Source organism: Oncorhynchus nerka, linkage group LG18 (genome assembly GCF_034236695.1).
Source record: "Oncorhynchus nerka isolate Pitt River linkage group LG18, Oner_Uvic_2.0, whole genome shotgun sequence".
NCBI lineage: Eukaryota > Metazoa > Chordata > Actinopteri > Salmoniformes > Salmonidae > Oncorhynchus > Oncorhynchus nerka.
In genome coordinates this window covers 41831794-41859044 of record NC_088413.1, presented here as the reverse complement: position 1 = coordinate 41859044, position 27251 = coordinate 41831794, and the positions used below count along the sequence as shown (strand labels likewise).

Below are 27251 nucleotides of genomic sequence, written 5' to 3'. Positions count from 1 at the left end.
GGGTGTCACTGTCAGCTGCACCTACAGTATGTGTTTGTTTTACAGTCCGTGTTTACAAAAGACAGGCAAGCCTTTTCCTGTGGCCTCAGAGAAGCACTGTGTCTGATAGCCGACCAGAGAGAGAAAGAGAGAGGGGGAGGGGGAGGGAGGAGGGCTCCTGGTAGCTTCTTGTAGGCCGTGTGTAGTGTGGGGTTGGTGCTGGCTGAAGGGTGGAGACTGAGCAGCAGCGGAGAGGGCGTATGTCAGCTGGATCAGCAAGAGAGAGCAGCCAGAGCAGAGCAGGAGAGAGGGAGCCACAGCACAGCACAGTGAGAGAGTGTGTGTGTATGAACGCGCCTGCCTGCCTTCCTGCTAGCCTGCCTGACTGTGTGAGTGTGTGTGTGTGTGTGTGAGAGGGAGAGTCAGTAAGCGTGTGGATACTACTCCACCAGACTGCATGTCTCTGGCGACACTAGGGGAGCAGCACACACATTACAGAGGTAAGACACATTTCCACCATTTTCTAACCATTTCTTGATGTCTTTCCCTTTGTTTGGTTGTAAGACAAAGGCTTATTAGGGGAGGGTGTGCTTTAGAGGAGACGTTGGTCTGTTTGTGTGCGTGTGTTGATTTACAGTCAGTGGTTGTGTCAGTGCTGTAGGGGAGAGAAAGATGCCTGTGTTCTGTTCCCTGGTCTCTACATCATGGAATCCCCTCCTCTTCCTCCTTCTAGATTAGGGAGGCTAAAGCCTCTGTATCTTTCTCTCTCTGGGGTGTGTTTATAATTTGCTCTCTTTGGATTTCTAATCTCTGTGTGTATGTGAGAGAGTGAGGGAATGAGAGAATGGAATTCTTTCCTCTTTTCCTATTCCTCCTTCTCCTGTCACATTGGACAGGTCTGTTGTATGAGGGAGAGAAATTAGGAGCATCTGGTTTGGGGAAAATTAGCATGAGGTGGGGGGTGAGAGATGGGGAGAGTTGAGGTTGGGGGGAAGGGAGAGGACTGGACGAGAGATGCTGAGAGAGAGAGAACGAGAGAGGATGGGGGGCAGCTGAGAATGGAAGAGGAATCCCTCAACCCTCCCGTGGGTTCTCTGGTCGTTCCTATTCAGAAGGCAGTGGCCATTCAGTACTATTGGGAAATATAAGCACACACTGATGAGCTACAGATGCAGATACAAACAGACATTCACGCACATTCAGATGTATAGATGCACACGCACGCGCCCACACACACACACAAAACACACACAGTGCACGTTCACACTCTCACATCCCCAGTCAGCCATGTTAAGTGTGCTTCCATTATAAGGCTCTCACTTAATACATCTGTATCTCAGTATCAGTTAGCCCTGTGTGGTGAGCATGTGAAAATGGTCTCACCGCCACTGCTACGATAGATTGGTGTTTTCAGTCCTCGTATTATAGAGGCACACTATAAGTCGAGGGCCAGAATTGTGCTACCACTCCGTTCCGGGGTGCTCAGCTCTTGTTGAGAACCAGAACAGAACCGACATGTTGGAGAAGGGACGTGTGTGTGTGCGAGCGTGTGCGTGTGTGTGTGGGGGGAGGGGGAGAGGGAGCGCCGAGCTGGCATGTTTTGCAGTGCTGGACTGGCTGCAAGGCCACATATTGTTTGATTCACATTCATGTTGAGACTGAAACAATGGCACACTAAATGTCAACAGACTCCATAGCTACCCACTATGAGAAAAGGCAACAATGGACTGTGTGTGTAAGTGTGTATACACAGAGTGCAAATTATACAGTGAAGTTCGGGGGCTCTCAATATCTTTCAGGTGGCCGCCTATAGCCCTAATAGTAAAGACCTGTCATTTAACTGTAATAAAAGTGTGTTAGCTTTTCATTTGGCATGAATACAACCAGTCGTGATGTTTTAATCTTCTTGTCGAACAAATCACTTCAAAAAGTAGGCTACCTGATAAATGGAAAGAGACATCTGTTACAAAACACCAAAAAGTGTAATGACATTTGATGATTGTCATTGGGTCTAGACTCTTGTAGCCTGAAGTAATTGATGTGTCTTGCTGACAAAAGGACGTTGTTGTAGAAAGAAAAATTGGGACACTTGAAAAGGGTCTAAGATATGGGGCTTTCCCAGAATGATAAGTGCAGACCAATGACTGTGCAGCCACATGGGGGAAAAATGGTTTCAACCATGACACAGAAGTGGGAGTGTTCATTTGATTTGGATTAAGTTTTTATAAACAACAAATTACCATTATTTAGACACCCCCCAAAGTTGGACTTTGTTGCATGTAGTGGTTCTCATGTCTCATTCAGGGGGTCTGAAACCCACCTGGGCCCCCGTAATTCACACTCTGTGTGCATGATAGAGAGATAGAGTGAAAGAATACAAATGTAGGGAGACAAAAGGCCTTGGCTTTGACAAAAGACTAATCATTTCTCAGTTTGTTACTTTTTCTCTCTTTTCATGAAATGCTCATTGTTGCCTTCCATTCCCAGTGGCTCCTTCTAAAAGACTACTGAGTCAGTGGCCTAGTTCTGGTTACAGTAACAAGTGGAGATGGTACAGTATAGAGGCCAAGACTGAGTGTCACACTTTATATTACTGCACTTTTGTTGTTTTGTCTGTGTCCCATAGGGTTCTTGTGCAGCAGAGGAATTGTCTAGTCTACTAAGTATTGCTCACCTAGGTTAAAACTCTGGTGCAAAATACTCTTCAGGTAGAGTGTAAATTATTAATGACTCATAACAACGTACAGGAACTCAAGTCCTTCTGCTCACCTAACCTAGAACTCCTTACAATCAAATGCCGGCCATATTACCTCCCAAGAGAATTCTCGTCAGTTATCGTCACAGCTGTGTACATTCCCCCTCAAGCAGACACCACGAAAGGCCCTCAAGGAACATCACTGTACTCTATGTAAACTGGGAACCATATATCCTTTGGCTGCATTTATTGTAGCTGGGGATTTTAACAAAGCAAATTTGAGAACAAGGCTACCTAAATTCTATCAGCATCTTGATTGTAGTACTCGCGGGGGTAATACACTCGGTCACTGCTACTCTAACCTCCGCGATGCATACAAAGCCCTCCCCCGCCCTCCCTTCGGCAAATCTGACCATGATGCCATCTTGCTCCTCCCGTTTTATAGGCAGACCCTCAAACAGGATGTACCACTGACTAGAACCATTCAACGTTGGTCTGACCAATCGGAATCCACGCTTCAACATTGTTCTGATCACCCGGACTGGGATATGTTCTGGTCAGCCTCAGAGAACAACATTGATCTATATGCTGACTCGGTGAGTGAGTTTATTAGGAAGTGCATTGGAAATGTTGTACCCACTGTGACTACTAAAACTTACCATAACCAGAAACCGCGGATGGTGGCATTCGCTCAAAACTGAAAGCGCGAGCCACCGCATTTAACCATGGAAAGAGGTCTGGGAATATGGCTGAATATAAACAGTATAGTTATTCCCTCTGCAAGGCAATCAGACCACGAAATGCCGTTACAGGGACAAAATGAAATCGCAATTCAACGGCTCAGACACAAGATGTACAGTGGGGCAAAAAAGTATTTAGTCAGCCACCAATTGTGCAAGTTCTCCCACTTAAAAAGATGAGAGAGGCCTACTTATTTTCCACCATAATTTGCAAATAAATTCATTAAAAATCCCACAATGTGATTTCTGGATTTTTTTTCTCATTTTGTCTGTCATAATTGAAGTGTACCTATGATGAAAATTACAGGCCTCTCTCATATTTTTAAGTGGGAGAACTTGCACAATTGGTGGCTGACTAAATACTTTTTTGCCCCACTGTATGTGGCAGGGTCTACAGGAAATCACGGACTACAAAAAGAAAACCAGCCTCGTCACGGACACGGACTTCACGCTTCCAGACAAACTAAACACCATCTTTGCCCGCTTTGAGGATAATACAGTGCCACCGTCGCAGCCCCCCCCCCCCCCCCCCCTTCTCCGTGGCTGACGTGAGTAAAACATTTAAACGTGTTAACGCTGCTGGCCCAGACGGCATCCCTAGCCGCGTCCTCAGAGCATGCGCAGACCAGCTGGCTGGTGTGTTTACGGACATATCAATCACTACCTATTACAGTCTGCTGTCCCCACATGCTTCAAGAAGGCCACCATTGAACCTGTACCATAGAAGGCAAAGGTAACCTAACTAACTGACTACCACCCCGTAGCACTCGCTTCTGTCATTATGAAGTGCTTTGAGAGACTAGTCAAGGATCATATCACCTCAACCTTACCGGCCACCCTAGACCCACTTCAGTTTGCATACCGCCCCAACAGGTTCACAGATGATGCAATTGCCATCGCACTGCACACTGCCCTCTCCCATCTCCTACAGAATGCTGTTCATTGTCTACAGCTCAACATTCAACACCATAGTACCCTCCAAGCTCTTCATCAAGCTGGAGGCCCTGGGTCTCAACCCTGCCCTGTGCAATTGTGTCCTGGACTTTCTAACGGGCCGTCCCCAGGTGGTGAAAGTAGGAAACAACATCTCCACTTCGCTGACCCTCAACACTGGGGCCCCACAAGGGTGCGTGCTCAGCCCCCTCCTGTACTCCCTGTTCAACCACAACTGGATAGCCTCCAACTATATCGTCAAGTTTGCAGACGACACAAAAGTAGGTGGCTTGATTACCAACAACGACGAGACAGTCTACAGGGAGGAGGTGAGGGCACTCGGAGTGTGGTGTCAGGAAACCAACCTCTCACTCAACATCAACAAAACAAAGTATATGATTGTGGACTTCAGGAAACAGCAGAGGGAGCACCCCTATCCACATTGAAGGGACAGCAGTGGAGAAGGTGGAAAGTTTTAAGTTCCTACACATCACAGACAAACTGAAATTATCCACCCACACAGACAGTGTGGTGAAGAAGGCGCAACAGTGCCTCTTCAACCTCAGGAGGCTGAAGAATTTTGGCTTGTCACCCAAAACCCGCCAAACTTTTACAGAATTGAGAACTTTCTGTCGGGTTCACAGCCTGGTACGGGAACTGCACCGCCCTCAACCGCAAGGCTCTCCCGAGGGTGGTGGGGTCTGGAAAACGCATCACCGGGGCAGACTACCTGCCCTCCATGACACCTACAGCACCCGATGTCACAGGAAGGCCAAAAAAAGATCATCAAGGATAACAACCACCCGAGCCACTGCCTGTTCACACCGCTACCATCCAGAAGGCGAGGTCAGTACAGGTGCATAAAAGCTGGGACCGAGAGACTGAAAAACAGATTCTATCTCAAGGCCATCAGACTGCTAAATAGCAATCAATAACTCAGAGAGGCTGCTGCCTACACTGAGACCCAATCACTGGCCACTTTAATAAATGGTTCACTAGTCACTTTAAATATTGCCACTTTAATAATGTTTTCATATCTTACACTACTCATTTTTGTATATGCTGAATTTTATACTATCTATTGCACCTTGGTTATGCCCCTCCTCCATCGCTCAGCCATATATTTACATGTACATATTCTCATTCACTCCTTGAGATTTGTGTGTATTAGGTAGTTGTTGGGGAATTGTTAGATTACTTGTTAGATATTATTGCACAGTCGGAACTAGAAGCACAAGCATTTCGCTACACTCACATTAACATCTGCTAGCCATGTGTGTGTGTCCAATAACATTTGATTTGATTTGAAATGTTTCCGATAGGCTGGATTGTGTGGATGATTGTATAATATGTTTTACATTATAAACTGGGTGATTCGAACTCTGAATTCTGATTGGCTGGCAGCCATGGTATATTAGACTTTATACCACGGGTATGACAAAACATGTATTTTTACTGCTCTAATTATGTTGGTGACCAGTTTATAATAGCAACAAGGCACCTCGGGGGTTTGTGGTATATGGCCAATATACCACGGCTAAGGGCTGTATCCAGGGACTCCACGATGCGTCGTGGATAAGAACAGCCCTTAGCCATGGTATATTGGCCATATATCACACCCCCTCGTGCGTTATTGCTTCATTTTGTAATGTATTGCCAACTGCAGCCTTCTTGGCCAGGTCTCCCTTGCAAAAGAGACCCTGTTTCTCAATGGGCTTTTCCTGATTAAATAAAGGTGAAAAATAATAATAATAACTGTAGCCTCACATACTGTACCTATTGATTAGGGTTGGAGGTCTGCAGTCAATCAGACTCCCTGTCCGGGAAGTTAGATACTAATCATTAGTAAAGTATTTTTGCTGCCCCTAATCTAAAGTGAGCGCTATTTTTGCTTAATAATAATCACACAACACAGTATATTTAAGGAAATAAACATACATTTGTGAATAACTAGCATACAAAAATGTAATGATAAATAAGTGGTGAGCAAACTGTTACCGGGAATGTATACGGACAGCCCTTTTATAACCTTTAAAGGACACATTTGACCTCATACTTACCATTGCACAAGTAAAATTGTACAGTATATTGCACTTTTATAGTTGTATCTTGGTCAAAGGCTATGTTTGAAAAGAAAGGCCATGCCAAACCAGTTTTTCTTGAACATGCCATAACAATGTGCCTTGGTCCTGCTGTTTTTTTATGACACTACAAAGATCTATATTGTATAGCAGCGCTTCCCTTCCATCTTTTTTTCTCCAAGTTATCAAACAGCCAATGGTATGTATGTGCCTTGCAGTCTTTTTGTCAGGCCTCGTAGTTTTAACAAGCTTTAGTACTAGTTTTATGATTCCCTCTGTGTAGCGCCTCCATATCTATCTGGACAGCATGGTTAGTTTATGTACTGAAACATTAAGAGCATACTCCAGTCCTGCACACTCTAAACAAGCCTGAATGCTTGTGTCCCAAATGGAACCCTATTCCCTATTTAGTGCACTACTTTTGACCCGGACCCATAAATAGTGTGCTGTATAGGGAATAGGGTGCCATTTGGGATTCAGACATTATTGTTAACAGTCTAGCAGAGTGAGTCAGACAGTGTTATTGTTGGCTGGCTGATTGATGCCAGAGGAAACTATGTTTATTCCTCCTCAACCGGAGCAACGTAACATAGCACTACATTCCACTCACTAGTGTACATATTTTGCCATGAGGCTGAGAGAAAATGTTGCAGTTTTACAGCTAATTTCCTGTACTTCTACACATTGTTGGCTTATGACCTGTTCATATGCTATCTGGGAAGGGGGGGGGTGACTTCCAGTTGGCCAACCAACACACAAAACCCAAAAAAAGCCTTTAGACAGATTTAAACTACTGAAAAAGAGGCTTGCAGGTGATTTTGATGGTAAGAAACTACACATCTGTCTAATGGAAACTAGCTATCAGCAACATGCAGGGCTGGATTCATTTGGATAAAGGTATATGATCCCTATGGGCCCTGGTCAAATGTAGTGCACTGTGTAGGGAACAGGTGAAATTCTCACTCAAAACTCTCTGAGCCCTGATAATTGTGCAATGTGCATCATCCCCAACACTGCTCCCTGATAGAAGGCACATGGCCCCTGTAGAACCCTGCACCAGGGTTGTGTCCCAAATGGCACTCTAATCCCTACTTAGTGCACTACTTTTGACCAGGGCCCATAGCACCAGCGCCCATAGCAGCCTATTCCCCATAGGACGCTGGTCAAAAAGTAGTGCACTTCATGTGAAGTCCATCAGTCAGTGCCATCCAGAGACAAAGGAACGCATCTACACACTACACCACACTAATGCATTTAAAAAATACTTCAGTCAATCTATTAGTATAGAATCTATAATAAAGATTATAATCCAAATGTGCACATACTCAAAGCTATCTGCATCTCTACCCTCCTTGGTCACTCTCATGCTTTCTCTAGCACCTGATCTAGAATTAGTCCTCTGTCTCTCTGTCCCTTCACCATTTACAATCCTATTCGTGAGGCAGGCCCCAGACCAGTTGATAATAATAACCTAAAATAACCACAGTATCTCCATGCCCTGGAGGCAGGGCCCTGCCTGCTGTCTCCTCGGATCCCAGGGAAGGCATCATTTCCTGGGTCACTGCCCTCTCCCCTCCCCCCTAAACCTTGGAGCCCATGTAGTCAGGCTGGGCATAGCAGTGCCTGCTGAGGCCAGGGGAGGGCACAGATGTCTGGGGTAATCTAATGGTGGTGGGGGGTGGTAGTCTGACTTTGATGGATACACTATAGGACAGGATCTATTTAGCACTAATGTTCAGCTGGAGCATCATAGAGACTAAAATGGAGTCTCAAATGGAACCTTATTTCCTTATGTACTTTTCAACAGTGCCCATAGGGTTTTGGCCATATAGGGAATAGGGTGTCATTGGAACACACCCATATCAACATCATCACAACCCTGTCCCATGAGTGTACAAGACCGGGTAGAAATCAGAAATGTGATGTCTGTGACTAATACTGAACAGCACAAGCACTACAGACTGTATACAGCACTAGTGGAGGTAGTAGAATTGATCATGTTGTTGTTATTATTGTTCTTGGTGCGCAAGACCACTCTGAATATTCCACATACTTCTCACTTATAGTAATTATTCTGAAGCAAGCACACTATTTTTCCTGTTACTGTTTGTGCATGTCGTCATCATGGTTGAGTTATGCTCCGGGGCAGAGCAGAGTAGTAGAATCTGGACTAAGATGGATGTACAAGGGGCATCATGACTAGTGAACCAGTTCCCTCTCCTGCTCCTCTGCTCTCCTGTGTCCCAGCCTCCTCTCTTTCCCTCCCATCCCTTCCAATGTCCCAGGCCTTCTGCACACACACACACACACACACACACACACACACACACACACACACACACACACACACACACACACACACACACACACACACACGCACCTCTGCCCCATGCTGCGAAGCCCAGGGTGTGAAATCAGGCAGGGGAGCTTCATTGAAACACAGATTTAAAAAGCGACGGCTTTTAAAAAAGCAACTAATCCCTTTGAAAACAGCATATGTGGCATCGATATAATTCAGAAACAGTCATTCTAGTGTCAACATTTTTCTTAAAACTGCATTGTTGGTTAAGGGCTTGTAAAGTAAGCATTTCACTGTAAGGTCTACTACACCTGTTGTATTCGGCGCGTGTGACAGTTTGATTTGATCATTGACTACAAAGTGTAAATAGGATCATTTTGGTCATAAAGTCAGTGTCATCTAAAACGAAGTTTGGAACATCTGTGCGTCTCGAACGTTGGGCTTTGATTTGACAATGTCCATTTGCCCACTAACATGGTGTGAACAGCTGCGGTGATTGCTCTCTATCCAATAGCGTAGTGAGACAGACCTGCCTTGCAGCTCCGACTTTGTTTATATCAGACAACACACTTCGCACATTTTTTTTATTTGAGAAATACTGCACCAAACACCTTTATAGATGAAAGATTGCACAACAAACACATCCTCAGCAAAAACCTCCAAATGAATTACAGATTTTTGTTGGCTTATTCTGGCTCATTCTGGAGATTTTAACTTCTGGGAAGTTAACCTGTTGCGACGAGCCATCCCGGATCCGGGATCGTGAATACAGCCTCAAGCTCATTACCATAACGCAACGTTAACTATTCATGAAAATCGCAAATGAAATTAAATCAATATGCTAGCTCTCAAGCTTAGATTTTTGTTAACAACACTGTCATCTCAGATTTTCAAAATATGCTTCTCAACCATTGCAAAACAAGCATTTGTGTAACACTATTGATAGCTAGCGTAGCATTTAGCGTAGCATTTAGCGTTAGCATTCAGCAGGCAACATTTTCACAAAAAACAGAAAAACATTCAAATAAAATCATTTACCTTTGAAGAACAGATGTTTTCAATGAGGAGACTCTCAGTTAGATAGCAAATGTTCAGTTTTTACAAAAATATTATTTGTTTAGGACAAATCGCTCCGTTTTCTGTGTCACGTTTAGCTAAGAAAGAAACCTGTATCCAGGATTGTGTAAATCTATCCGCCAGCTCATTAGCATAACGCAACGTTAACTATTCATGAAAATCGCAAATGAAATGAAATAAATCTATTTGCTCTCAAGCTTAGCCTTTTGTTAACAACACTGTCATATCAGATTAAAAAAAATATGCTTCTCAACCATTGAAAAAAAAGCATTTGTGTAACACTATTGATAGCCTACATAGTATTATGCCTGACATTCAGCAAGCAACATTTTCACAAAAACCAGAAAAACATTCAAATAAAATAATTTACCTTTGAAGAACTTTGAAGAACTTCAGATGTTTTCAATGAGGAGACTCTCAGTTAGATAGCAAATGTTCAGTTTTTACAAAAAGATTATTTGTGTTGACTAATCGCTCCGTTTTCTTCATCACGTTTGGGTAAGAACAAAAAAAATAATAATATTAAGTCATTAAAACGCAAACTTTTTTCCAAATTAACTCCATAATATCGACAGAAACATGGCAAACGATGTTTAGAATCAATCCTCAAGGTGTTTTTCACATATCTATCGATGATAAATCCTTCGTGGCAGGTGACTTTCTCTTCTGAAGAAATGGAACGCACATGGACCTAGAGATTACGCAATAATTTCGACACAGGACACCGGGCGGACACCTGGCAAATGTAGTCTCTTATGGCCAATCTTCCAATGATATGCCTACAAATACGTCACAATGCTGCAGACATCTTGGACGAACGGCAGAGAGCATAAGCTCGTTCACGGCACATTCACAGCCATATAAGGAGACGATAGTAAAACAGAGCTTCAAAAATTCAGCTCATTTCCTGTTTGATGTTTCATCTTGGTTTCGCCTGTAGCATCAGTTCTGGGGCACTCACAGATAATATCTTTGCAGTTTTGAAAACGTCAGAGTGTTTTCTTTCCAAAGCTGCCAATTATATGCATAGTCGAGCATCTTTTCGTGACAAAATATTGCGTTTAAAACGGGCACGTTTTTTTATCCAATAATGACATAGCGCCCCCATAGGTTGAAGAGGTTAAATAGGCTTCCACATCTACAGTGTCTCATGGGGGACAAACATCATTAACATCACTAACCGCAGAATTGGTTAGCAAACATACCTCCAAGACTGAAATGTCATTTTTCTAACAAGCAACAGAAAAACACACGTGCCAATTGGCGTGTTCAGTAGCTCTTCAAGAAGTAATTTTATGAGAAGAGACTGGGAGACATGAGAGGAAAGAAGAGAGTAATTGCGAGAGTAAAGACAAAATAGACAGTGATAGAAATGGATGATGGATGACAGCATCTTCCAGCCCATTTGTTATGAGTGGAGTTTAACCACACTGGAAGGAAGTGACATGGACACATGATGCACTTAGGACCACATAAGCCTGGTTCTAACATGTGTCATTTGTCCTGATCTTCTGATTGTGCCCACATTTGTAGACAGGTGTAAAAGATTAAAATACAAATTGTGATCTGATTCTGATCAGATATTTTCTGAGCACATCCGGAGGTAGTCAGGAACGCATTGTGTCTGGATATCTTTACAAGTGGTCACAATGCGGACACAGTGGACAAATATGAGACACACTTTAATACCATGTGTAAACATTTCTGAAAATGTGGGCACAATCAGTATGTGGAAAAGATCAGGACAAAGGATGCATGTTAGTGGAAGGTACAAACAAGGTTTAGTTCCTTTAACATTGTGTGAGGAGATGATTTGCGGTGGTGGGATTCCCTTCCACTGCAGATCTGTTCTTGTAGAGTAATTGCCCCATTTAACAGAGGCAGCAGAAAACCAACTCACAGATGCATGAAGAAGAATGGATCCACTGGGGGGAGGGAGGGAGGGACCAAGAGAGAGGGGGAGGAGGGGCATTCAGTACTGTATATGGTGTAAGTGACCAGACAAGAGAAGCTACACAGGCCTCAATATAATTTAACTGGGATACAGCAGGCCTCTGATGCAAGGAAGAAGCATGCAGTCAGTGTCTGTACTTTACTATCTCTGTACTTTCTCTATGCTGTGCTGTTCTGAATGACTGTACTCTGCTCTCTCGTACTCTCTCTCTCTCTCTCTACAGAGTAGGGCTGAACCAGAGTTCTGACAGAACTGTAGGCCAGGAGGACACCGGGACAGTGTGCGGCGGAGTGAGCAGACAAGGTAAGACGGAGAACACAGAAAAGAGCAGGCTGTAGAGCCTGCCTGCCTGAGAGCGTCTGTGCCACAATGCACATTGAGAAATGGGCGAGCCCGGGATATTAGAACGTGTGCATGAAGAATGAATGTGTCTGTGAGTCTTGTAATGTTACAGTGCGAAACTGAGGGAGATCCCATCTTACACATACTGTACTGTACTAACACTTTGTTCTGTACTTATACTTATTGTGTTCTCAACTATGAACGTTTTTAAAAGTTGTGCCAATGATAAGTACTTGAGAGCTGTTCACAAAGGGGTCAGAGGAGAGAGATAAGGTCTGCGTTGCAAATGGCACCCTATTCCCTATATTGTGTACTACTTTTGACCAGGACCATTAAGGCAGTAGTGCTGCCCTATAGGGAGCTTTATAGGGAATAGGGTGCCATTTGCCATATGGTGCCATTTGGGGCACAGCCAAGGTGTAGGAGGGTTTAGTCAGAAATAGTGCACTATACACAATTTGGGACACACTTAAGGTCTTTGTCCATTAAGAATGTCCCACGTTATCACTGTATAATAGAATGTCATCGTTATCAGCATGTTGACACCATGTGTAACATTTCAGAGTGGTATTTTGGACAGCAGATAGGACAGGGTTCAAGAGTGTTAACAGTCTAGACACTGATAGCCAAGACTCCATCCATTCATCCTCTATCTAGTCCTATTAAAAGATTAGGTTCAGGGACATATGTATCAAGTTTCTCAGAGTAGGAATGCTGATTTAGGATCAGTTTGGCCTTTTAGATCACAATGAATACACAAACAGGGGGCTCCTGATCCTAGTTCAATACTCCTACTCTAAGACTCTTGATACATATGGCACAAGATCATGAGTCCTCTGGTACAAATGATTATTTCAGAATCTGGCAGTTGTCTATTCAAACAATTCAATACCAAGTAGGCTATACGGCGCATTCGGAAAGTATTCAGCCCCTTGACTTTTTCAAAACTTTGTTACGCTACAGCCTTATTCTAAAATGTATTAAATTATTTCCCCCTCATTAATCTACACACAATACCCCATAATGACAAAGCAAAAATAGGTTTTTAGAAGATTTTGCACATTTCTAAAAAAAAATACAAATTTGAAATAACACATTTACATAAGTATTCAGACCCTCTACTCAGTACTTTGTTGAAGCACCTTTGGAAGCAATTACAGCCTAGAGTCTTCCTGGGTATGATGCTACAATCTTGGCAAACCTGTATACATGGAGAGTTTCTCCCATTCTGCTCTGCAGATCCTCTCAAGCTCTGTCAGCGTCGCTGCACAGATATTTTCAAATCTCTCCAGAGATGTTCGATTGGGTTCAGGTCCGGGCTCTGGCTGGGCCACTCAAGGACATTCAGAGACTCATCCCGAAGCCACTCCAACATTGTCTTGGCTGTGTGCTTAGGGTCGTTGTCCTGTTGGAAAGTATAAACCTTTGCCCCAGTCTGAGGTCCTGAGCGCTCAGCAACAGGTTTTCATCAAGGATCTCTCTGTACTTTGCGCCGTACATCTTTCCCTCGATCCTGTCTCTCAATCCTTGCCACTGAAAAACATCCGCACAGCATGATGCTGCCAACACCATGCTTCACCGTAGGGATGGTACCCGGTTTCCTCCAGACGTGACGCTTGGCATTCAGGCCAAAGAGTTCAATCTTGGTTTCATCAGACCAGAGAATCTTGTTTCTCATGGTCTCAGAGTCTTTAGGTGCCTTTTGGCAAACTCCAAGCAGACTGTCATGTTCCTTTTACTGAGGAGTGGCTTCCGTCTGGCCCCTTTACCATAAAGGCCTGATTGGTGAAGTGATGCAGAGATGGTTGTCCTTCTGGAAGGTTCTCCTATCTCCACAGAGGAACTCTGGAGCTCACGTTTGCTCAGTTTGGCTGGGCGGCCAGCTCTTGGAAGGGTCTTGGTGGTTCCAAACTTGATGGAATGATGGAGGCCCCTGTGTTCTTGGGGACCTTCAAAACTGCAGAATTTCTTTAGTAACCTTCCCCTGAGCTGTGCCTCAACACAATCCTGTCTTGGAGCTCTACGGATAATTCCTTCGACCTCATGGCTTAGTTTTTTCTCTGACATGCACTGTCAACTGTGGGACCTTATATAGGCAGGTGTGTGTTTTTCCAAATCATGTCCAATCAATTGATTTTACCACAGGTGGAGTCCAATCAAGTTGTAGAAACATCTCAAGTATGATCAATGGAAACAGGATACACCTGAGCTCAATTTTGATTGTCATAGCAAAGGGCCTGAATACTTATGTTTATAAGGTATTTCTGTTTTTATTTATTTCATAAATTTGCCCAAATTTCTAACGTGTTTTCTCTTTGTCATTATGAGTTATTATGTGTAGATTGATGAAGATGTATTTTTATTTAATACATTTTTGAATAAGGCTGTAACGTAACAAAATGTGTAAAAAGTCAAGGGGTCTGAATACTTTCCGAATGCACTGTACACTAAACTATATTGTAATGTTCAGCCATTCCTAATTGAATTGTTTCCATAAGACCTACATTCCCTGATACACTGCAGAAACCTTCAACAAGTGACTCGGGTATCTATCAACTGGCTGATGGTAGTATGGCCTGTTTTGACATCTCCCACATTATGATATTGTGGCCCCATTATAGCATTATTTGCATTATAGCATTATTTGAGAGTTGTTCAGAGTTTTGTCAATGAAGCCCTTGTCATGTAGTTTCTGCCCTATTTCAATAAGTGGGGTAACTTAAATTACATTCTCATGTTCATTTTGAAGACTAAGTCCGGGATTCAATCCAAGGCGAGTTGTAGGGAAGCGCATTGGTCTGTCTTAAATGCACCTTTTAAAGGCATTATTCCCGATGTTCACGAAGATCACATTCATAGTAAACGTCGCAAATGTTGGCTGAAGTGTATATTACCTTTAAAAGTCAAGAATGACTCGCTTCTCTAAAACAAACCTTGGAGGGCTTTATTTAATCTGTATTGCTGAAGCATTACGCGATAGTAGCATTTGTCGGAAATTACCAATTGAGCCGACAAATGCAGAGTTTACCATGACTGCAGTCTCCACTAACATTTGCCATTAAATTTCCATCATGCTGTAACTCAGAACTTTCGAACAGAGCCCTTAATCAGTAACCTTCTGTTGGTCCAACATATGACGTGGCCCCTGGGGACATCACCCTCACAGTGCTGGTCTTCCTGACACCCATCAGGGGCCAACATGGAGAAGGGCAGGCATATGGCCTCCACAGAGGGGACCCAGATGAGAACAGATTATTATTATATAGTGTTCCAGCCAGGTTACAGATTATAACACCCTGCTCACAAATATGAATACATATAATGGGCCTTACTCTGTGTTACCTCTCTGAAATAATTATCGTTGTAGTATTCACTAATTCTAGCGTTTTTAATATAGTATAGTCCCAGTCGGCATTAGAAAAAACGTTGCAGCCCCGCCCGCCTGTGGGGAAAACAACCTGTGGATACCTACAGTAGGCCACAGTAAAAGCTTAACCTTTTTCAAGTGCAATTTTCTTCTTGTCTGCTTGTTTTCATCAATTACAAAACTCCATTTAAGAAAAGTACAACATGTCCAAAGATTACTTTTCAACATTGCATACTCCTGAGCATTTTCACTACTTAATATTGTCGGGCTGCCCTCATGCCCCTTTTCATGAAAGTGCTAGCAGCCATGTGAGTGAGTGAGTGCTAGCTAGGTACTGTACCAACCGGACATTAAGCTAGCCAAGACCAGCACATTAAGCTAGCCAAGACCAGCAACACAAACAAACAGATTTTACTAAACAAGTTAAATGTCTTACCTGTGATGAAATGTTTTCCACACACATAGCTACATGTAGCCTACTTGGACACCGGTTCCCCACATTTCCCACTCTCCCACGCCGATTAGCCTGAAGCCACTGGGCTCTTCTCGTAAGCTCTATTTCCCTATGTGGGAGCATTGCGAACCGTCGGTCGGGATTTTGGACCTTGTTACATGTAAATTGAACAACACAGAAGCTTTCCGGCATGTTTGTTGAAGAGGTTGGCTCTTTTACAACGAGGGTCATTGGGAAAGAATGTGTGTTTCCCCCAATTTGTATCGTTTCAATTTGCGGGGGTACAGGTTAGTCGAAGTAATTGAGGTAATATGTACATGTAGGTAGGGGTAAAGTGACTATGCATAGATAATAAACCGTGAGTAGCAGCAGCGTAAAAGGGGGACAATGCAAATAGTCCGGGTAGCCATTTGATTAACTGTTTAGCAGTCTAATGGCTTGGGAGTAGAAGCTGTTAAGGAGCCTTTTAAACCTACACTTAGAGCTCCAGTACAGCTTGCCGTGCGGTAGCAGATAGAACAGTCTATGACTAGGGTGGCTGGAGTCTTTGGCAATTTTTTGGTATAGAGGTCTTGGATGGCAGGAAGCTTGGCCCCAGTGATGTACTGGGCCATATGCCCTACCCTCTGTAGCACCTTGTGGTCGGATGGCGAGCAGTTGTTGCAGCTGTATAGCTTTTTGAAGATCTGGGGACCCATGCCAAATCTTTTCAGTCTCCTGGGGGAATAGGTGTTGTCATGCACTCTTCACAACTGTCCTGGTGTGTTTGGGTCATGACCCGCTCCACTACAGCCCCGTTGATGTGAATGGGGGCGTGCTCAGCCCGCCTTTTCCTGTAGTCCACCATCAGCTCTTTTGTCTAGCTCACATTGAGGGAGAGGTTGTTTTCCTGGCACCACACTGCCAGGTCTCTGACCTCGTCCCTATAGACTGTCTCAACGTTGTCGGTGATCAGGCCTACCAACATCATGTCATCAGAAAATGTCATGATAGACTGTGTTCGGTGGTAGAACCAGACTGAATAAAGCATGATAGGGAGGTAGCTGACCAGCTGAGCCACACAGCACCACCTCAGCATGCTGTGGCTGCAGCTTACTCAGCAGACATACTGAAGTCCGGTCCTTGTCCCTGTCACAGACATACTTCAGTGCATGCGCTGCCTCCCAAATGGCACCTTATTCCCTTTATAGTGCACTATTTTTGACCAGAACCTTATGTGGTGCCATTTGGGGCACATGGACTCTGTTACAAATACAATAAAAAAAATAATGTTACAGCCCCTGCTAAAACTATAGACTACCTCACATCCAGTACATCCAGTACTTCCCTTGATGTGGCAGTAATTGTGAATAAACACCACGCAGCCGTCATACCGCTCAGGAAGGAGACACGTTCTGTCTCCTAGAGATGAACGCACTTTGGTGTGAAAAGTGCAAATCAATCCCAGGAGAACAACAAAGGACCCTGTGAAGATGCTGGAGGAAACAGGTACAAAATTATCTACAGTATATCCACAGTAAAACAAGTCCTATATTGACGTAACCTGAAAGGCCGCTCAGCAAGGAAGAAGCCACTGCTCCAAAACTGCCATAAAAAAGCCAGACTATGGTTTGCAACTGCACATGGGGACAAAGATCGTACTTTTTGGAGAAATGTCCTCTGGTCTGATGAAACAAAAATAGAACTGTTTGGCCATAATGACGAAGGAGGAAAAAGGGGGAGGCTTGCAAGCCAAAGAACACCATCCCAACCGTGAAGCACGGGGGTGGCAGCATCATGTTGTGGGGGTGCTTTGCTGCAGGAGGGACGGGTGCATTTCCAAAAATAGCAGGCATCATGGGGATGGACAATTATGTGGATATATTGAAGCAACATCTCAAGACATCAGTCAGGAAGTTAAAGCTTGGTCACAAATGGGTCTTCCAAATGGACAATGACCCCAAGCATACTTCCAAAGTTGTGGCAAATTGGCTTAAGGACAATAAAGTCAAAGTATTAGAGTGGCCATCACAAAGCCCTGACCTCAATCATATAGAACATTTGTGGGCAGAACTGAAAAAGCATGTGCAAGCAAGGAGGCCTACAATCCTGACTCAGTTACACCAGCTCTGTCAGGAGGAATGGGCCAAAATTCACCCAACTTAATATGGGAAGCTTGTAGAAGGCTATCTGAAACATTTGACCCAAGTTAAACAATTTAAAGGCAACGCTACCAAATACCAATTGAGTGTATGTAAGCTTCTGACCCACTGGGAATGTGATTCTGACATTATTCTGACATTTCACATTCTTAAAATATGTGGTAATCCTAACTGACCTAAAATAGGGAACTTTTACTAGGATTAAATGCCAGGAATTGTGAAAAACTGAGCTTAAATGTATTTGGCTAAGGTGTATTTAAACTTCCGACTTCAACTGTATATGTAGCTAAAAGAATTGAGGGATATCTGAATTATCTTAACCTGTCAAAAGTGAATCCCTGCTCTGCAGTTTGTCTCCTCAGATTGAGGACAATGTACATTAAAGAGCAACTGCCCCTAAAAAAAACGACTTTTCAAACAGCCTATGTGGCCTTGGTATTAGTCAGAAACATTTACTCTTCTGTCAAAATTGACTACAAATCAGAGAGCCAGGGTTACGCAACCCAGGGTTACGTAACCTTGAGTTCTCTTTCAAATAATCGTTTTGATGTATCACATGTGGTGATATGGCCAACTCCCATATCACAAGAAACATGCTCTCTGAAGCCAAGGAAGTCCCAACATCAGTAACCCTCAGAGGGAGTTCACACCAAGAAGCTGCAGAAAGCCCATCGGGAAAAAACATATAACAAAGTAAGGGAAACCCTAATAAATATCAGTATAATGAGACATGTCCCAAACACATTGTCCAAGAGGTCAACTCCTCTGTAGGAGACAGCCCTTCCCTCGCCATTATTAATCAATATAATGGTCCCAAGGATCAGGCAGGATACAGTCGAAAAGGCCCTCTTCTGAGGGTGGTTGCCCAATGAGCAAAGAGCATGACACCCTTGCCCTAGCTTTCTTATAATTCAAGTAGATGCGAACCGCACGTACTGGACAACGATTAGGCTACAGGCGAAAAGCCATAGGCTCCAAAGTGTGGCAATGGATAAAAGTCATCCCTAGCCAAAGATGGGGTTAGGAACATTAACCTGAAAAACCCCTGGGCAGACTGTGCGAACAGTGGCTGGTAGAACATAGTCCACGCATATGCTTATGGCAGTAGTAAAGCAAAAAAAGGAGGAATATGACATTACCAAGCTTTTCAGAGGCTAATAGATGCCGTGATAAAGATTGTAAGCACAATAGTCACACCCCAGGACGAGCTAAAAGCTTAGAGACTGGGCGTAAGCGACATGCCCCACTTAGAGACTGCACCACAGTTATGGATAATCTGTATCACTGTCGGGACCTTTACAGGCTGAGAACGTGGCAAAGGGACCTTAACAAGATTAACCTTCTCTCCGTCCAAAAGGACACAGGACGTGGACAACTGATTGTGGGGAGGAACAATCTGTATAGTCACAAAACATCTCCACGACAAAAATGCACCAACTGTAAAACCAGAGTGTGCATAAGCAGCTGGCACTCTTTTCCAAGAGTCTCGGGTCTGTCTTTCATTTTTTTCTTCTGCCTGCGCCCACGAAAGCTAAAGCATCTGGGTGAGGATGGAGAATTGCTTTTTCTCTCTAGGATATAAGCCCTGCATGACAATAGCTACCAGGACTAGTCGTAGGCAGGGTTGTAACTGCTGACCGGGAAATCACTTGTCATCGAGGGCTCGATGACATGTTATGGGATGGGGTCTCCCCTATTGGATCGTGGCTTCTACCAGGCTACAGTAGGCCAATCTGGAAAGATACGGGAAGCAGGCTTTCTTGGGAAAGAGCAACCAGCGCCATGATGCATGACGTCGGGCAATATATCTGAAGGACAGTTACATAACTGGTATATCTTGGCCCCGTTCCATGGAGGAGGGTTGTCATGGGCAAAGACGCTTACTCAGCCACACGTGCGATGGGGATGTAGAGCAGGCAGCGGCCCAGTGGCGTGAACCAATCGCTGTAAAAACATGACGAGGAAAAGCCAAAGCATTGTGGGCTCGGGAGTACCAAAAGATAGCTGTCTAGGGTTCTGACGCCTGTGAGGGTGCGGTCCCCCCGTCTTTTCCCTGAGACCCAGAAACTAAAGTAAGGAACAACAATACTGACTGATGTCTAGCTCAATGGAGAGTGTTCTCCATAGCAGAGCTAAGTCGTCTTCCCCAAGTGGAGAAAAGAAAACGCCCCTCAGAATCCCGATGAGAGGGGGTAGGGCAGAGAGCTGTAGGCCTTGCTGCACTTCATACATCCCATAGGAGGGGTAGAGGGGCAGATCCTTGCTGTGGCTGCAGCGTAAGACTGCTTCCCTATAGGTTTGGCCTGGTTCAGTGCCTGAGTCTTGGCAGACTGCAGCATCGCCAGGGACCTCAGTCCCCCAAGGCCAGCTTGTTGCCCCTTCCCAGCTGTGAGGCTGGCGCAAGCTGCAGAGGCCAATGGGCTGCCACGGTGCCCAAGTCTGTGGGGCAAGCAGAAATTGAAGGCTTCAACTCCTTTTTGCACATGGCACACTTCTTCCACATAGAAGCGACAGTGGGCCTAAACAACTGGGGCATCCAGGAGATCAATTCTCCCTTTGTCTGTTAAGCTGGATAGCCTCAGCTAAAGTGCCCTTTCTCCCACCACCACTAGGCTCATGGTACAACCACAGCCTTGGATGGCACTACAGGACGAATGGAGGCTCAGGTCTGTAACCATACAGATCTCTTCCAAAGCATCTGGGTCTAGGGTCTCCTAGTTCAGTTGCTTCCCCACCTCTTCCAGTAACTCATAAAATAAGCCAACAATAAAGAGGTCACGTTGAGGGCCTTGTACGTTCTCTGAAAAACGGAAGCAGTAAAGTGCTCCGCTTTCCTAGGGAGTGAAGCGCTGGTGTTGTTAGTAAAACAACGAAAGGGGCTGAAGTGTCGAGCCAGTGGCAGCTCCACCATGGGAGTGTTGCCTAACCCGGATTCCTTTATATTGTGCATGTCCAGCTCCGGGGTACGCTTAGCAAGAATCCTGCGAGTGAGGGGTTATTCCACAAGCTCTTATTTTCACTGAGGCAAGCTGGTACTGCGGGAAGCAGTTCCTTTACGGTATGGAGTCGCTTCCCATCGTTCAGGTCACTTAAAGACCTGATCCCCTACAGAAGACGACCACTCGATGTTGAGTCAGGCAGCAATCCACTTGCAGACATGAAGGAGCCCAAACTCCACTGGAGGAGGGGCAGCTCCACTGCTCTCGGGCCATCAGGTGTGTGGGCCTGAGAGGGCGGGAGAATGGGGTCGTCAGCGCAGGAGTTGTGAACTATCTCGAGGAACTCCATGAGATTAATTCCATTGTCGTCCTCTTCATCCCCTAGCTCGCCTTCCACTGACACTAGTCAAGCCTATCCATGACGTTGCCCTAACTGGGCTCGTTTACTGAGAGCTGAGCCTCAACTGTCGCTGTTGGGGCAAGAAGGGCTATCGAGATAGATGCACGTTTCAGCTTCCTCTTCTGACCTGAAGCTGTATCCACAAAATGCCTCAGAGTAGAAAATTGGTCATAAGTGCTGAGAATAGAGACATTTTACCTGTACTCTTATGGGTAAAAATGAAAGCTATGCATGAAGCCTCTTTAGTCATAAGAGTCCCAGCTAGTCCCACCTAGCGTATTCTAGCTAGCAACTGCTTCCCCTTACGAAAAAAGATTGCAGTCAGAGTACAGTTTAACTGTAGTACAATGCAGTATAAATGCAGTTAAAGTGAAGTCTAACTACAGTTATTCTGCAATTACTGCATCCAAAATATGTCCAAAATAATACATCCAAAATACCAGTCGATTGCAGTTACTGCACTTTTACTGCAGTTTCCAAATGGCAATCTTGTTTTTGTAAGGGTCATGGTGAAGGTGTGCCGTGGCTAGCTCAGTGCTGGCTGAAGGAAACCGAGTGACCGAGTTAGCCTTCAGAAAGAGTGCTCCCATGACCGACGGTGCCGTGAAGGCAGAGAGGGTTGGTCTAGCTAACACAACGGGTGAACGAGACTAGGGAGCTAGCAATGCTACTATGTTGCAGGTAAAGTAGCCTTGCAGCATTGGCTAACCGAGTCTCAATAGCTAGCAGTGACACTGGCTACCAACAGAGACTGAGAAGAAGAAATTGGAATTTCTACTCAAAAGTAATTACTATGTAATTCTGTAGTAAACTGTAGTATACTGTAGAATTCAATACTACACACTTTAGTATCCCTCGATCATGTGTAGTACTTACTATAGAATGTTATATTATACTTGATCATACTTTTGTAAATTCTACAGTCTTATCCGCAAAAAAACACTAGTAAATACTACAGCAATGTCAGCAAAAACACTACAGTCTGTGGTAACTGGTTTTGGCTGGACCCTGTGGTTGAGGCAGATCAGGGACAGGGTGCGGCCATGCTGCATCAGCAGTGGAAACTGGCCCCCCTACAGGGCTGTCCCTAAGGCATCCACATGGACAGGTGTGCCACAGTGAGATGGACAGGTGTGGCGCTGTGGTGTGCCACTGTGGGACATCAATATTGATGTTCCAACACCACGCAGAGATCTGAGATAAGTCTTTAACAACACACTGACTCATCTGATCCCACGGTGAGCCCTACCCTGCTGCGTCATGGGGCAGAGTGGTAGGAGACCCTGATGGGATTAAGCACTGGGGAAGGCCAGTCAGTGACACACACACACACCGTACACACACAGCAACATGTAATTGGGGCACTTTTTGAATTTGACCTTCAAAGTATCCTGGATGTAACCTTTGGTGTAATAAGGTCACTGTCAGGGGATCAGCACTGTGTCAACTGATGAGTCGGATGATCATCACTGTGAATATTGTAAATAGAGATGATCAAGCTGTGGCTTTGTCATCAGATTCCTATTGATGTTCAATGGTGGCAATAATGCAGCCTGTTCATGTTTCATAAATTCAGCTCCCTATTCCCTATACAGCGCATTACTCTTTATGGTCAAAAGTAGTGCGCTGTGTGGGTAGTAACGTGCCATTGGGACACAGCCTGATAGAGGGAATCAGACTGCTACCTGAAACTACTACAGCAGGGGAGTAGTACTAATTTATTGCTTAGCAATGCTGACTGAGAGGACAACTTGTGTATCCTACACACACACCATACACCAGAGACAGACTACTGTACATTGATTTATGATACGACCAACACAGTGAGCAGGGATGGCTGTTACTAAATTCTCTCACATGCACCACCAAGCAGACTGGAGGGTAAACCTGTTTTATGACCCTATGACACACACGCCATCCCTATGGTCAGCACATAATTGCAGTTCCTTGAAGCACACACCAAATAACATTCGTACTGGCTGCAAACCTAACAATGGACAAAGCAATGTCCCCTCGGTCTCTCTCTCTTCACACTATCTTTTTGTCCCACCCCCTCACTGTCATGTGCTGCCTAGCAACTGCCACCATAAATAATATGTCTGTGTGTGTCTGCGGTGTGTGTGTGTGTGGATGAATCTCTCCTTCAGTATACTCTTTTGTATTGTCAGCGTGCCAACTAAGATCTTCTCCCTTGAATAGGATTTTATCTCTAGTGCCTGTATGTATTTGGATTCATTAGGAACCAAAACTTTCTTCTCTCTCCCCACCACAGACAGACAGACAGACTACACAAGGCCTAGCTCAGAAGCCCTATCATGGCGTCCAACAACACAGCAAGCATCGCCCAGGCCAGGAAGCTGGTAGAGCAGCTGAAGATGGAGGCCAACATCGACAGGATAAAGGTGAGAAATTAGGCCTACATCCCTGGCTAAGAGGATAACGGACGTAACAGATATAGCAGAAATCTGTAGCATCCCTGCCCAAAAAGATATAGCAACCTTACCGATATTGGAGGCATCACTTGCCCTTTACATTACAGCATGGAAGACATTGTAACATTGTGATAATGTAGTAACAACAGGTTATAATTACCATTTTATTAGCACTTCAGTCTGTGAGTTAATGTAAAAGTACCGACCAATCTGTTGTGTGGAATCTAACTCAAACTGTGTGTGTGTGTGTGTGTGTGTGTCCTGCTCTCTTTCATTACAGGTGTCCAAAGCAGCAGCAGACTTAATGTCATACTGCGAAGCCCATGCCAAAGAAGACCCGCTCCTGTCGCCGGTGCCCGCATCCGAAAACCCTTTTAGGGAGAAGAAGTTCTTCTGTGCCATCCTGTAAACAGGATGTGGTTTATTTGGTCTGCTCATCTTGGGACATGAACGAGGACGTTCAATATGTAGACATCTTCTAACAGGAGGGCTTGGTGAAGTACTAGTGCCCCTTTCTCTACAATGGCACCTAAAGAGTGCAATTAAAAACCACAGAGTAACACGTTACCATTTACAGAGGTTAAGGGGTGTGCAGCATGTTTGATGGATCCATCTGTGTAGTCAGATTACAACAGAAGATAAGTGTGGTTATCCACCCAAAAACATGATGGACAACCAATCAACCAAGTCTTCAGGTTGTGTTGGGTTTTTAAAAATGAAGGAAAAAACAACAACAAAATATTGTGTGGTTCTTTTGGAACTTGAAATCCAAGTGTTATGTTCAATGGTTTGTGGTGGGCTGGGTAGGGTAGGTGTGCTGGCTAACTGAGCTGCTTACCACGAGATATTACCACCTGTGTATCTGAATGTTTTTATTTTTGTTGTTTATTTCATGTTGATTTTGATTCTGAGGTTCATTGGTTTGGCTATATCACTTAGATATCTTTGTATTATTGTACAGTACCAGTCAAAGGTTTGGACACACCTACTCATTCAAGGGTTTGTATTTATTTTTAATATTTTCTACATTGTAGAATAATAGTGAAGACATGAAAACTATGAAATAACACAAATGGAATCATGTAGTAACCAAAAAAAGGGTTGAACAAATCAAAATATATTTTATATTTGAGATTCTTCAAAGTAGCCACCCTTTGCCTTGATGACAGCTTTGCACACGCTTGGCATTCTCTCAACCAGCTTCACCTGGAATGCTTTTCAAACAGTCTTGAAGGAGTTCCCAAATATGCTGAGCTGCTTTTCCTTCCCCAAAGCAAGTCTCTTCTTCTTATTGGTGTTCTTTAGTAGTGATTTCTTTGCAGCAATTTGACCATGAAGGCCTGATTCACGTAGTCTCCTCTGAACAGTTGATGTTGACATGTGTCTGTTACTTAAACTCTGTGAAGCATATATTAGGGCTCCAATTTCTGAGGCTGGTAACTCTAATGAACTTATCCTCTGCAGCAGAGGTAACTCTGGGTCTTCCTTTCCTGTGGCGGTCCTCATGGGAGCCAGTTTCATCATAGCGCTTGATGGTTTTTGCGACTGCACTTGAAGAAACGTTCAAAGTTCTTAAAATGTCCCGGATTGACTGACCTTCATGTCTTAAAGTAATGATGGACTGTCATTTCTTTTTGCTCATTTGAGCTGTTCTTGCCATAATATGGACTTGGTCATTTACCAAATAGGGCTACCTACCTTGTTATAACACAACTGATTGGCTCAAACTCTTTAAGAAGGAAAGAAATTCCACAAATTAACTTTTAACAAGGCACACCTGCCAATTGAAATGCATTCCAGTTGACTACCTCATGATGTTGGTTGAGAGAATGCCAAGTGTGCAAAACTGTCATCAAGGCAAAGTGTGGCTACTATGAAGAATCTCAAATATAAAATATATTTTGATTTGTTTAACCCTTTTATGTTACCACGTGATTCCATATGTGTTATTTCATAGTTTAGATGTCTTCACTATTATTTTACAATGTAGAAAATAGTCAAAATAAAGAAAAACTAGAATGAGTATGTGTGTCCAATCTTTTGACTGGTACTGTATGTGATTACTGAAACGGCTGTTTAAACTTTTCTTTTTTTACATCCGAGTTGGTGAAAGCTTTTTAATGGAAAGTTTGAACATTCAATTTAGTGATATTCTTTACAGACATGTTTCTTTAAACCTCTGAGAATAGTTTTTTCTTCAGTATCTAAACATATATCTGGCAATGTGATACGGTATTTGTTTCCTTCAGATACAAGCTCTCTTTTTACTATTTGTATAAAAATGCTAGCTAGTAAACTGTGTTGTGCTGTGCGTTCTGAATGTTTGTGTTGATATCATTAATAATTGCATGAAATTATCAAACAACAATTTTTTCTTTTGTTTTAATGTAGAGATTGTATGAACAAGGCAGCCTCCGTCTGGTAGTGCCAACTGTATTAAAATGATAATAATGATTCAACATGGACTCCATAAAGACATCTCTGTCATGGGAAAAACTAAAGTGACGTAACTGAGCTGCAAGCAGATGATGAATTTCACAATTGCTTAACATTAGATTAAGGTTTACCCCTAATGTTAGGCTTAGGGTTAAAGTTAGGGTTAGATTACATTTTTGAGTTTAAAATAGGGTCAGTTTTAGGTTTTGACTAGGGCAGTTAATGGGATGCTGGTCAGAAATGTCCCTTAAGTTTAGTATTTTGGGGGTTTGGGTCAGGGTTAGTGTTTTGGGTGGTGGGATATGTACAGCACTTTGAACATGAAGCTATTAGTTGAAGTATTAGACAGCGATGACCATTTCCATTCACATGCCCCAAGATCGTGAGGGCTATTCATAAAACCATATAAATGTATCAATCACCCTTTCGAGTTGAAAGGAGGAATCCAGCAGATATCCAGTAGATAATCCCAGACTGTGCAGAATCTATAATAGGTGATTGATATTGCTGAACCATAGTTTTGGTTGAATAACTGTTCCCTTCATCACAAAACAAAAGGTAGGCTGACACATATTATCGGGTACATTCAGATTTATAATCTTGCCAATTGTCCATATGCCTAAATAAATGAATGAAGTTGCACATAAGAAGTGATTCTTTTTTTTTTTTTGATTCACTGCAGTGTTGCAGAAACCTGTTGTGTGTTACGAAATACTCAAACTGAGAAAGGTAGAAAAGGAGAATGATGATCGTTGTGGAGTGGAGATTTGCTGTCCGTGAATTCTAACACAATCGTTCACATTTGTCTGGTTCAACCAGTGTAATGAATCAAATCCAATCAAAATGTATTGGTCACATACACATATTTAGCAGATGTCATTGCGGATGTTATAACTAATTGTGTGAAAGAATGGATGTGCATTCTCCAGAGTCACACCAGCAACAAATCAGAGCACACAAACAATTAATTCAAACTGACCAA

General features: G+C 43.7%; 1 protein-coding gene across 3 annotated transcripts; it reads left to right on the top strand.

Annotated features, from left to right (window-relative positions):
- Positions 1-211: 211 nt before the first annotated feature.
- On the top strand, positions 212-26292 carry LOC115145899 (guanine nucleotide-binding protein G(I)/G(S)/G(O) subunit gamma-2). Of its 3 annotated transcripts, XM_065004109.1 has the most exons (5): positions 212-479; positions 3120-3270; positions 11982-12061; positions 23674-23803; positions 24114-26292. In XM_065004109.1, exons 4-5 carry the CDS (start codon positions 23717-23719, stop codon positions 24240-24242), a joined length of 216 nt encoding a protein of 71 aa, XP_064860181.1. In that variant the 5' UTR covers positions 212-479; positions 3120-3270; positions 11982-12061; positions 23674-23716; the 3' UTR covers positions 24243-26292. The 3 variants fall into 3 exon arrangements, with proteins under 3 accessions (XP_064860181.1, XP_029543392.1, XP_029543394.1); XM_029687532.2 differs by lacking the exon at positions 3120-3270; XM_029687534.2 differs by lacking the exons at positions 212-479; positions 3120-3270 and adding an exon at positions 3936-3962.
- The last annotated feature ends 959 nt before the right edge of the window (positions 26293-27251 follow it).